The sequence below is a fragment of the Lemur catta genome, chromosome 5 (assembly GCF_020740605.2).
Source record: "Lemur catta isolate mLemCat1 chromosome 5, mLemCat1.pri, whole genome shotgun sequence".
Classification (NCBI taxonomy): domain Eukaryota; kingdom Metazoa; phylum Chordata; class Mammalia; order Primates; family Lemuridae; genus Lemur; species Lemur catta.
The window spans coordinates 242789-255531 of record NC_059132.1 but is presented as its reverse complement, the minus strand read 5'-3'; the positions used below and the strand labels follow the sequence as shown (position 1 = coordinate 255531).

At 44.0% G+C, this 12743-nt stretch overlaps 1 protein-coding gene and 1 long non-coding RNA gene across 7 annotated transcripts in view; one reads left to right on the top strand and one right to left on the bottom strand.

Moving 5' to 3' along the window:
• The first annotated feature begins 1181 nt into the window (after positions 1 to 1181).
• On the top strand, positions 1182 to 9125 carry LOC123637737. Of its 3 annotated transcripts, XR_006735046.1 has the most exons (5): positions 1182 to 1302; positions 3342 to 3544; positions 6051 to 6127; positions 8045 to 8210; positions 8970 to 9125. It is a non-coding gene; the product is annotated as an uncharacterized LOC123637737 (long non-coding RNA). The 3 variants fall into 3 exon arrangements; XR_006735045.1 differs by lacking the exons at positions 1182 to 1302; positions 3342 to 3544; positions 6051 to 6127 and adding an exon at positions 6514 to 7747; XR_006735044.1 differs by lacking the exons at positions 1182 to 1302; positions 3342 to 3544; positions 6051 to 6127 and having other exon boundaries at positions 6514 to 8210.
• Positions 6927 to 12743, bottom strand: part of CDC42SE2 (CDC42 small effector 2) — a 79620-nt gene continuing 73803 nt past the window's right edge. For 3 of the 4 annotated variants that reach the window (XM_045550713.1, XM_045550714.1, XM_045550712.1), the window contains 2 exons: positions 10031 to 10144; positions 6927 to 9556 (listed from right to left, as the gene is read on the bottom strand). In XM_045550713.1, the coding sequence (XP_045406669.1) occupies positions 10046 to 10144 (99 nt within the window). In that variant the 3' untranslated portion in view covers positions 6927 to 9556; positions 10031 to 10045. The remainder of the gene's footprint in view (positions 9557 to 10030; positions 10145 to 12743) is intronic. The other variant, XM_045550715.1, reaches the window with a different exon arrangement.

Sequence of the window (12743 nt, the reverse complement as noted above, 5' to 3'; positions counted from 1 at the left end):
CAACTAAAAATATATATAGAAAAAAAATTAGCCGGGCATGGTGGCACTTGCCTGTAGTCCCAGCTACTCGGGAGGCTGAGGCAGGAGGATCGCTTAAGCCCAGGAGTTTGAGGTTGCTGTGAGCTAGGCCGACACCATGGCACTCACTGTAGCCCGGGCAACAAAGTGAGACTCTGTCTCGAAAAAAAAAAAAAAAAAGATTAAAGCAATAAATTGGTTCTTTGAAAAGACATAAAATGGGTAGTGAACTCTTGGTGTGAATTATCAAGTAAAAATAAAAATGCCAGAACTAACCGTCAGGAATGAAAAGAATCATTGATTATGTTAAGATAGTTTGAAATGTAGCAACATAGCTTACCAGAACCATAACAAGAAAGAAAATTTAGTAGTCTGGTAACTATTAAATTGAATCTGTAATTTAAAAGCTTTTCCACAAAGAAAATTCCAGTCCTGGATAGCTTTACCGGTAATTTCTACCAAACACTGACAGAAGAAATAACACGGAAATTATCTAACGAAATCTCAGGAGTGGTAAGTATTTCTCAAATAAGATACAAGAAAACACTATAAAATAAATGGTTGATATATTTGACTATATTAAAATTAAAAATATATTCACCAAAAAATACCGTTTGTAAGAACAAAGAGGCCATAGAGTTGGGAAATACATTTTTAATTCATAGCCCTTCAAAGGACGGAGTCTGGCGCATATGAAGTGCTTCTATGCACCGAAAGGGAAATAATACTCAACAGAAAAATGGGCAGAAAACGCAAAGCAGCACTTCGTAAAGAAGGGACAACTGTCCGGTGAGCACGTGGCGCGCTGCCCGTCTAGGAAGGACTCGGCGGGTTTGCACGTGACCCTGGCCGCGAACTGGGCGGAAAACTCCGGCAGCGGCGGGGTCTGGCCGGGGCGGCGGCGAACGCGCGCTGCGACCACCAGGCGGCGCCGTGGGACGAGGCGACTCGGGGTCGTCGGCTCAGGTGGGGGCGGGGGGTGACGTCTCGGCGACTTTGCAGGTCGCGTGACGGTGGCGTGTTGGGGGGATCGTCCTCCACGGAGGTGACGAGAGGAGAGTCAGAGGTTCGGATCCCAGCTGGCCCGTCTGGGCGGGGGCGCGGGCGGCTCCGGCTCGGTCTGCGCATGCGGGCGCGGGACCCGGAACCCGCGGGACCCGGAACCCGCGGGACCCGGAACCCGCGGGACCCGGAACCCGCGGGACCGTCGCCGGTTCCCAGGGAAACGCGCCGGGAAGGACGGACGGTCCGACCCCCGACGGCCCGGGGGGGCCGGGAATGCGCGTAAGGGCCGGTCGGTGCCGACGCGGAAACCCGAATGTTCTTCCGGCCGCTGGCGTTTTCGGGCTCGAACTTTAATGCTGTTTTATTGCGGCTTCAGCTTCCGTTTCCCTGATCATGATCCGTGCGGCTGAGCTTTCATACCCGTGTGAACGTTTGGTTTCTTTTATGAAACGCCTTTTTAAGTCTGTTTTTTCCTCATTGATTTGTAGGTGTTCTTTCCGTGTTCCGGATGCGTCGCCTTTGTCAGTCACTCCTGTGGCCCCCGGTCCCCCCGGTGTCCCCGCCCCTCAGGTGCCCCCGGTGTGCCCGCCCCTCGGGTCCCCCGGTCCCCCCGGTGTCCCCGCCCCTCGGGTCCCCCCGGTGTCCCCGCCCCTCGGTCCCCCGGTCCCCCCGGTGTCCCCGCCCCTCGGGTCCCCCCGGTGTCCCCGCCCCTCGGGTCCCCCCGGTCCCCCCGGTCCCCCCGCCCCTCGGGTCCCCCCGGTGTCCCCGCCCCTCGGGTCCCCCGGTCCCCCCGGTGTCCCCGCCCCTCGGGTCCCCCCGGTGTCCCCGCCCCTCGGGTCCCCCTGCACATGTAATGTGCAGCTAAAGATAGTTCTATTTCTTCCGTTTTAATTCTTAGATGTGTTATTTTTTTATTGGCTACAACTTTCAACATAGTGCTGAATAAAAGTGGTGATAGTGAAAAACTGTCAACATTTCACCAGTACATACGCTGCTTGCTGTAAATCTTATGTATTAACTCTTGTCAGATTAAGAAAGTTCCCTTCTATTCCTAGTTTGCTAAGTTTTTAATCATGAATAGGTGTGGAACTATTTAAATGCTTTTTCTGCATCTATTGAGGTAATTTTGGGGTTTTTTTCCCTCCTTTATTCTATTAATATGTTGTCCCAGTCACTATGACTGAGTCACAAATCAACCCACAATTTAGTGCCAGGAAACAACCATTTATTGTGCTTATTTATGGGACAGGAGTTTGCACAGGGCTTGGTGATGGTGGCTTGTCTCTGCCCCAGTGTCCAAGGCCTCCGAGGACAGACTTAAGGCGAGGACAGGAGTTACTTGCAGGCTCGTGGCGCGGAAGCTGACGCCAGCTGTCGTCCGAGGCCTCAGTTCCGACCGCAGGGACCTGTCTAGGTGACCTGGCCACGTGGCTGTCACAGCCTCCTCAGAGCATGGAGGCTGAGTTTGGGGGGCAAACATCGCAAAGGAGAGAGCCAGGCGTGGTCCTGCGCCAGAGAAGGGGTGGAGCACGAGTAAGCAAAACGCCACAGAATTTTCTGTAATTTTGTCTGACTTTTCCCTGTTGAGGCATTCACTCCTTGGTGCTTCTTCATTGGTTTCTATAATAGAATTTTCACAAAGCTATTTTGGTCCAAATGTTATCTATTAAGTGTTTTCCTTGGGGCACGAGGGTCTGGAGCTCTCTCATCTGCCATCTTTCTGAAATCACCCCTCTTTCTTTGTTAAAATATTTGTTTTATATTACTATTATGAAATTAGTAGAAAAGAATGAAATCCAAACCGTATAGAATGGCATGAAATGACAAGTAAAAGTCTCCTTATCCACTTCCTGATGACATCCACCGCAGCCTTCTGGGTTCTGAGGTCACTTCCTCAGGGCTGAGTGACGCAGACACTTTCATTCCCTGAGTCATCGACTTGTCGTACAGGTTATTGTGTGCAACCAAAGATAGGGCAGGTCACAGACTTATTGTCCTTTCTTCTTCCGAGTTTTGTTACATTTTTACATTTAAATGTCTCATTTGTTAGAAATTTATGTATTTTTAGCACATATAGAAATAATTCCTGAGTGCTGAATATGGACATAAAGGAGGTTAACACTTCGTCCCATTTCTTTTCCCCCACGCCATCCTCTGAATTGCTTTCTAAAATGTACATTGTTTTGCAACTGGTCTTTCATGCTGTCACTTAAAGAGGTATTTATATATTGTACTTATAATTCACTGTACAAGATTGTAATGAAATGCAGTTGTCACTAAAACTGTGCCTCTCAAATGGCATTTCTTGTTTCATTCAGAACGTACTTCTGGGACCCTCCTGCACGGCCAGTGCTGCTCTAGGCACTTGGGGCACATCCGTCAGTTGCTCAAAACTGTATGTTTGGGTGTTTTTGGTTTCTACAAGCCTATACGGATCTGTCTTCCTCATCTGTCATGGTGAAACGTGTTCCTCACCACGTGACTAATGTCTTCTCATTTTCAACGTTGCTGTCTGAGCAAGGTGAGATTTTACACTGCACCTCCTCTCCTGCATCACCAGCTTTGTCCGGACAGTTAACATTTTCTAATCTTTTACAGCCTTCGCTTATCGGACTTAATGTCTGTCTCTCTCTGCAGCCCCCAGCCTGGGAACAAAAGCTCCTGGAGGGTCACAGCCCTGGTTTGGTTCACCACTGTGTCCTCCGCGCACCCAGTGAAAATTTTTTTAATTCATGACTGTCCCTGTTAACTAGTATCCATTTAATCATGCTTCTGTGAACAGTTTTTGTAAAACCTTCCACTGTTCTGATGTGGACAGGAATGCATTCGAGGTCTGCCTCGGACCTGGAAACCCTGAGATTGCATCATGTTACTAGACACTTTTTCTACTTGTTCTTGCAGAAAACACCCTTGAGAGTCTTCAGGAAGGGTGTGGAAAGGAACGTTTTTGACTCCCTGCTGGTCTGGTCATCTGTATTTTGCCATCTCACTTCATTGAGAGTTGGCTGTAGGTAGAATCCTAGTTCAACATAATTTCTCCCGCCAGTGTGAGGGTGTGCCCCGATACAGTGCAGACCACAGTGCTGCTGCCGAGAAATCTGGGAATCCTCAGAAGATGAGGGAATAATCAGAGAAATAACGTGATTTCCCAGAGCTGAACACAGAGTCTTGAGAACAAACGGCCCATTGAGGGCTGTGGAGAAAGTATAAATGCGAAAACAATTTTCAAGTTTCAAAAGATAACAAATGAAGAGATTCTTCTATGCTATCTATCTTTCTGCTCTTTAGAGCATTTTCCTTGCTTTCTTTTGTAGAACTGTTAATCGTAGGTTGGACACCGGAACCCTCCATTTCTTTTACCTTTTCATCCCTCATCACTTGCCAGGATGATTTGTTTCTAAAACGTCTACCTGATCACACTAGTTTTCTTCAAGAATATCAGCTTCAAAAGCGGGAGGGAGGGAGGGCGGGAGGGGCAAGGACGCCTCCTGCCTCTCTGGTTTGCAGCAGTGGCTGGTGCCGACACTGTTGGCCCCCCTGGCCGCGGCCACGTCTGCTGTGGCCGTACCTACACAGGACAGTCCCTTCTCGGGTCTCCTGGACCCGTCCAAGCAGCAAGCACCGGAGGTGAGCAGAAGCACCAGACTTGTGGGAAATGGTAAGGGTACAAAATAGACATTATGGGATGTTGGAAAGAGGTTCAACTTAAAATCACCCCATTTGTAATTCGGAAGCTAGATGGCTTTGCCAAGAGAAAGCAGAGGGATTGCTGCCCCCTCTGCAGTATTTCTGTGAAGTGAAACACTGGTTTTCACACCTTGAAACTGCAGCTAAGATGTTTTCTGACACCTCATGCTGCACTCGGCAGGCAGAGCCCTGCGGGAGGGTGACACAAAGCTGGGGACAGGCAGGGACTCAGCCAGGGCACGTGTGTCTAGCACACTGACATACAAAGGATGAATTATGTGCAGAAAAGTTAGTGACCTTAAGGAAAAGGTAACCAGGTGAGGTTCTGAGGGTTTTGAAAAAAGTGTCTTCCTTGCTGCCCCTTTAAAGGAGAAAAACAAAGACCCTGTGTGTAGTCTTTCCTGGGCCTCCAGGGCAGACCCTCAGTGGCACTTACCTGTCCAGAGCTACGGAGCCCAGGACTTGACTCTAGAGCTTGCGTTTACGGAGAGAAAATTTAGGGGCCAGAGTGAAGCATTTTTGCTTTTCTGCTGATATTAACACCATTCAGTGATGTCAAAGTGAACTTTCTTCAACACTAAGGTCATCACTTAGAGCACTGACTTGTAATGTTCCAGACCAAACACGGGGGGCTTTCTTATTCAGGGAGTAATTTTTTTCCTCAGAAAACACAAAGATTTTTCTTCTGGGCACGAGCAGCAGGCCAGACAGGAAACTGTCAGGATGAGAAGCACTCAGAGGATGAGGGTGTAGGGGTCAAGATGAGCCTAGAGGTCACATGTATATGGGAGAAAGTATTAAAAACAAACCCTCATAGTCTGGGAAACATCATAAAAACAAAAAGTAAAGACACCAAAATATAAACAGATTAAGATAAGTCATATAATGATTTCAATCCTCTTACTGGACCATTCCGGATGGAGAAAATAATACAAGGTAAAATTTCTATTACTTTCAAGTCTGCTAATAGTTACCTTAAGCAGAGAGCACAGAATTTCCTTGTCTATACCAATTTTACATTTTTACAAGTTTTAGCAATTCCCAGACTATGTGCTTGGTATTTTTTACAGATTTGTCTTACTTTTAGTGGTTACCTTTCTACATTTTATGCACGTCCTTTTAAAACATGAGCTCAAAGTAGAGCTCCTGCTATACCAAAATCAGTATCTTCAGATACCTTCTTCATAATTGGCATGTCTTATTGGATTGTCAGAATTTTACTTTGCAAACAACTTCATATTAGGCCAATTTCCTTTTAGAGTCTTTGGACATGAGGACAAAAGTTACCAAACCTTTTTCAAACACTCTAATATTTTTCTTAATGACTTTTATATTTTTAGAATGCTGTGTGGCAATTCTCAGGATACAGCCACACCTGACTGGCCCACGTGTGTGGTGACTGCAGGCGGCATCTCTGGTGAGTTACAGACATTCAGACCTTTGTCTGAAACCAGGGCCCGCTGTGGCACGATGACATTTGAGACCAAGTCAGTCTTTGTTTTGGGGACTGTCCGGGGCATCACAGGATGTTTAGCAGCACCCCAGTCTCCACTCCCTAGATCCTGTCTGACAACCAAAAATGCCCTGTGACATTGCCAAATGTCCCCTGGGGAGCAAAATCACCCCCTGTGGGGACCACGATCCTGAACTATTTGGGGAGCAAACTCTAAACTCCCGAGACTTTGTCATAATGGAAATATTCCGACAGCTACATGATGCTATTAAGCACTTGAAATGTGGCTAGTATGAGGAATAGAATTCCTAATTGAATTTTCATTTTAATTACCTAAATCCTATATATACTGTAAGGACAAGATGCTTCAGTATGGAAAATTAGGTATTTGATATCTTTGTTAAAAGTCAGATATCATTTATGGTTGACAGACAAAAACTTAGAGACATGGAATGTTAATATATTTAAAACTTTGCCTCATTTCTACTTTTCTCTACTGAATAGTAACGCTCATCCTACCTTATAGAAGCTTTTTTATAAGACTTATTTCTAAACATTTCAGTTTCATTCTGACTAGGCATTTAATTCATAATTTAAATTGTGAAGTTCAACATTTCAATTATAGAAATTTAAATCCTCTTTTAAAGTCAAAAGTGATAAAATTGCTTTTGCATGATAGTGGTCATAATATGAGAATGCAAAAAAGGTGCTCTAAGTGAATTCTGATCAATAATTCCTAGAAAGAAAAAAACTGAAAACCAACTAGGATTGAAAGAAAGACATTTATTGAATCAAAATCAATACTTTATTTTTAATATCTACAAGCCAACACTGAAACTCACTTTATTCAAGGATGAACACAATGTACAAAAAAAAGTATGCTTATATTATAAAAATAAGTCAATTTTATCTTCTGGGTGCTGAGCAGAAGTCATTTTAACTAAAATCAAGGCAAACTTGTTCTTTATGATGAAACTGCTGTAATTTAATAACAAAAGTGAAAGCTAATGTGCTCACAAAGTATTTTTCAAGGCCCACTGATCCTGCTGCCCTGGCAACGCTGACCCAGTGTCCCCTGCCGTCAACGCTCCCGCTCTGCTCACGGGCACCAGGTCACGCCCACGTCGTGGAAAGTACCGTTTACAGAAGGCAGAACCCACGTGAGTGAGTCTCCATTCGGCTTCCCTTAACAGTTGTTAGCATACATTTCAGCAAAGCATTAACAGTATAATGCATGTTGAGTAGCAAAATCCTATTTATTTAGTTAGCTTCAATTTAAAAATGAGATACACTGCTATGGGGAAGAAATGGCCTCCCAAGATTTACAAGCAATTCCATGTATGAATGTGGAAAGCTGCCTCCCTTCACACTCTCCTCCCTAAAAAATGTATGTCCAAGGTTGGTACCTAACTTTTTTTGTAATTTTCTGGCACTTTCCCAGGCACTGCTGGCCTGTGGACTTGGTGGTGGCTGCAGAAAAGTCACAGGCTCGAAAGCCCAGCTTGCGTGGCGAGAGGGACACTCCAACGCTTGCCTTGGAGCAGCAGGAGAAACAGTGATTGGAAAAGGGAATAAAATCGAATCGTGAGTTCGGAAAAAGGGACCATGGGTCCCTGTATTGTAGTTCCAGGAGTTATGTAACAAAGAGAAAAACCAGACTAATTTAAACAGTCAAAACAGAAGTACATTAAATAGCATCAGTGGTGATAATGCCAAGAAAATCCAATCTTTTCAAGAGCTTGCACACAGCGGCGTCCTGGCAGAGCAAAATGACAGCAGCACCCGGGCAAATGCCAGAATGCAGCATCCACACAGTTTGTAAGTTATTAAACAAACTGTAAATTCCCTATTTTGAGGAGTCTGTATGTCTTCCCTTGACAGATTCTTTCTGACCTTGGGATTGACAGTGATGAAGGTTCAAAATTGCAAAATACAAGGTGTCCCACCGGACTGGCTAAATTAAATTCCAAAGACTTGGGAGAGAGGTGCTTCCCTGTTTTGCCTACATAAACCTAACGTTACCTTAGTCCCAAGTTCTGTGAAACAGGTAAGGTAAAAAGTATTTCCTTTCTTTACCTAATTCCTTATAGCTCTCTAAGTAAGTTTTCAAGTAAGCCCCATTTGTAGCATGAAATGTTAATCTTTCTTACCAAATGTAGTTGAAAGGCCTGAATCGGACACAGGATTTAAACATTTTAATGAGAACACAAACTGCTGACTCTGGCTTAACACTACAGTCTAAGAGGGGAGAAGAAACCTTTATAAAAATATATGAATGCGCAAAATTTGTGGAGGATAAACATATATTGGAACCTGAGCAAAGGCTTCTCACCAATACCATAAAAACTCACCATATTGGTGTTTTTTTCCCACTGGCAACAATGTAGCCAGGTCAGTGTGTTGCTCTTGGCAACCTCCCTGTCCCCTAAATATGCAGAGTACAGAAAGGCCAATGACTCCGGCAGTCTACAGTTACAGTACAGGCCAGGAGTTCAACAAATTGCTACTGGAAACCATGCTATTAAATATAGAATTAAAAATAAAAGTGAGTACGTACACCGAGAATGGACAGCTAGTAAGATGAAGATGCTCAGAATCAGACTGGAAGAGAGTATTACCACAACGCGTAGATACACAACCACACCTGTTACAATCACAGGTCCTTGCTCTCAAAATAAATATATTCAACATTTACAACAGAAGGAATGCCTTATGAATGCAAGCTTTTCTTTTACTGCAATTCTAATCAAATAGACCAAAAAGTCCTACTTCTAAAATAAGCTCCCAGTTGCCTTTCTCTGTGCAGATGACGTGCCTGGTGCCACAGCGAACCTTCTGTATCTAGCAGCAGTGTCATCAGCCCTGGGCCTCCCATGGGCTCCCATCAAAACAACTTCATAAAGCATGCAGATAATCATCTATTCTGCTGAAGTTTCAAAAACAAATAAAAATGATCATTGTGCTTGGGGGTCTCATTCCTTGCAAAATATACATAAATGGTGGCAAGTTAACAAATAATAGCAGGTCCTTCCTTTCTAATAAAATTATAAAAGGCAGAGGGTTGGCGGTGAATAGAAAAACGTTTAAAATCAAAAAAATTGCAAAATGGTTTAGCATTCACAAAAAATAATCATGCGAAGATCAGATCCGTATTGATTAAACACGAGCTCTCGGCCACAGTCCAGAGCGCTGTCCGCGAGTCGGAGGCGGGCAGGGGGGATCCGTCTGCCGGCGTCTTCCTCAGAGCAGGAACGTGTCACTGGAGTAATCAATCACAGAGGGTGAACAAGATGCTGTCACACTTCTTTTTATAATTAAAAATAAAAGAAACCACAATCACAAGACAAAAAAAAAATTATAGTAGACAGAGGAAATATAGAAATTCACAATGACCTATAAAGCCAAAAGAAAAATTCACGTTATTTTTACACTTTCAGGGTTCATCCTTTTTAAAAGTAGTCTTTTTTTAATCTGAAAAGTTGATAATGAAAGATTTACAAACAAAATATTCTAAAATTACTTACTCATGAGATTACCTACAGTATCAATACTCAATAATTTCACTCTTGTTTAAAAGGAAACATAAGCCTCTTGTAACCAGATTCTCAAAGCCCCCTCCCCAACCAGATGTGTTGAAGCATTTAAAGTTCTTCATAAAGAACCTAAAACTCATATTCAAAACACGGTAGTACCTGCACCCAGCTGAATAAAGTAATTTTGACTTTCCCAGTAAGCTTACAAGTAACAAAAAGTAAAAGAAAATATATATATATATATATATATATATTTCTTTTTAACCCCAAGCATTAATGACCCATGGTGTCAGCTATTTGTTGGCCCTGAGGTCCCCGTCCCCGAGGCACTCACTGGCGGGAGCCGGGGCTATCCTGCCTTGGTGTCCACAAGCTGCAGCTGCACGCTGGCAGCCATCCCGCCGCCGTAGCCGCCCTTGGACTGCATCTGGCTCTGGATGGAGCTAACCTGCAGCGACACAACAACACCCGTCAGGAACCAGGGCCAGCGCAACTGATTCTTTTCCCAACACTGTAGCTGGGATACTTTTTCCAGAAGAAAACCTGTTATTTATAGGCGTAAACAAAATTTTCTGGTTATGAGGGCAAATGGGGAGGCTAATAACCGAAACATTTTTTACAACTCCTGCTTCCCCCTTTCTCTACTTCCCAGTTACTAAAAGTTGGTTTTATAATTTACAAGGTACTTGTGACATTTCAAAAACAGTCAGAAATACACAGATCAACTCAACTTTCTGTGCCTCAATCTCAAATATCTGAATTTACAGATACCTCACACATATGGTCACCTCAGTTACTTAGAAAATAAAAAAACAAGGATGAATGAAACTGGACCAGCCAATGATAAATCTTAAAAGTCTATGGTAAAATTTACAGACTTAATAAAGTCAAAGTCCAAGAATTCAAAGAGTGTACTCACAGTTTATTAATATTATAACTGGGTGAACTACTTTTATCTCCTGAATATCAGCTTCTGATCTGTAAAGTGGTTAAGATGATAATCTCTCCTAACCATCTTACAGGGCTGTTTCCTCACAGATTGGGAGACATAGATGTGCTGGAACATTTTTTTACTTTTTGCTCAAACAACAGCACATACAGTCACCTGCAAACTGAAGTACTTTTAGTGTAACATTATTATTCCAGTCTTAGGCTGCATAAATTAGAAGCATTATGGAAGCAAAGAATCAGAGTCGGGCTACACTGGTAGAAGGAACATGAGCAATAAGATTCTGGAGGTGACGGTCTAACCATGAAGAGTCCATCAGGACGGCAGTCCCCAACCTTTCTGGCACCAGAGACCAGTTTCATGGAAGACAATTTTTCCATGGACTGGGGGTAGGAGAGATGGGGGGATGATTCAAGCGCATTACATTTACTGTGCAGTCAGACCTCTCTGCTAATGAGAATCTGTATTTGCAGCCGCTCCCCAGCACCAGCATCACCACCCAGCTCCACCTCAGACCACTGGGCATCAGATTCTCCTAAGGAGCCACAACCCACGTCCCTCCATGTGCAGTTCACAGCAGGGTTTGTGCTCCTGTGAGAATCTGACAGGCGGCCGGGCCTGGGCAGTGCCAGGGGCCTGGGCAGTGCTGGGCAGCGGATGCAAACACAGACGAAGCTCCGCTCATCCCCCCGCTGTGCAGCCCAGCGCCCGTCAGGCTACAGACCAGTCTTGGTCCGTGGCCCAGGGATGGGGGCGGCAGTGTCAGGGTGTTACCTGGAATCAAAGGGCCCTTCTCACTCCCACACTGTGGCGGGGAGTGGTGGGTGGGGCCCCAGCCAGCCAGTGATCTGACCGCGCACCATCACCTAAAGCACACGTCAGGGGGTTTCTCACTGGTGATGCTGAGCCAATACATTAAATACTGTACGTTTAAATAAAGTAACACGACTTCGCCAAGTCATTTTTGGAGTTAGGCAGGTTTAAATATATATGATAATAGAAAAGAATAGCAAAATGTAAAATGCATCGTTTACTTAAGATCAAAAGGGTCTAAATGAGAAAATGGCTCTTCAATGGGTACATTTTTACTGATGTGGAAAATTTACTTATGTGGAACATGTTATTCCAATAGTATATACTAAGGTGTTACTATAATAATATATATTTACATTAACCAAATGAATAATCTACAGACTTGCTCAGTTCACACGGTCTGAGGAGGCCACTCCCTGCCATGTGAAACCAGCTCACACCCATTAACTGCCCTTCCTAGTCGGCAACAGCACGTTCACATGGCACAAACAATTGCAGCCCTGATACCATGCCATGTTAGCGTTTATAGATATTTTAGGCTTATTTTAAAAAACAATATCATGTTTTTACACTGTTCATTTATAATGCCACGTAGATTCTAATTAAGAAAAAAAGTATTTTTCCTACAAAAGTCAATCCTTCAATTTCAAACTAAAAGGTTCGGATTCTGTAAAAAGTAACCTTTCAGTGTTGAGACTGAATCGATTACTGTAGGGACTGTGATACACAGTAATTTATCACAACAGGGTTGTATCACTGAAAGGGTCACAGAAATCTTCTCTGGGAGTAAGTCAGTATAAAAGACAGTCTTGGAAAGAACAGTACACTTGGAGGAAAAAAGAAACTACAAGTCATTTGACCATTCAGTAACACAGTGCAGGCCAGTGCATCAAGCTGTGCTCATAAGTTCCAGTCTCAGCTCTTAGGACAAACTTAAGAGACAGCATTTTTTTGGATTAATACGACATCTATTTATGGGTTTGCCTTATTTACACCATTATTGCACAGAACATAATTTCTCTCAGAGTCAGGCATATCAAAGTTAGAACTCAGTGCTCTGTGAGGGCTGCGTGCTGAGTATTGCTTTAGAGACAAGAAACTCGGGTATGAAATGGCTACCAAAAATCTTTGGGAGACACATTTGGTTCTAAAGCTGAAATGCTCCATAAAAAATACACTTGGGAGCAGAGAAGGCCGCCTGGAGGCTGCAGAAGAGAACTCTGACGACAGCTCTAAGCTGCAGAGGCAGCCAGGGAAACCCTGCCAAGTGCAGTCCTGAGGTTCC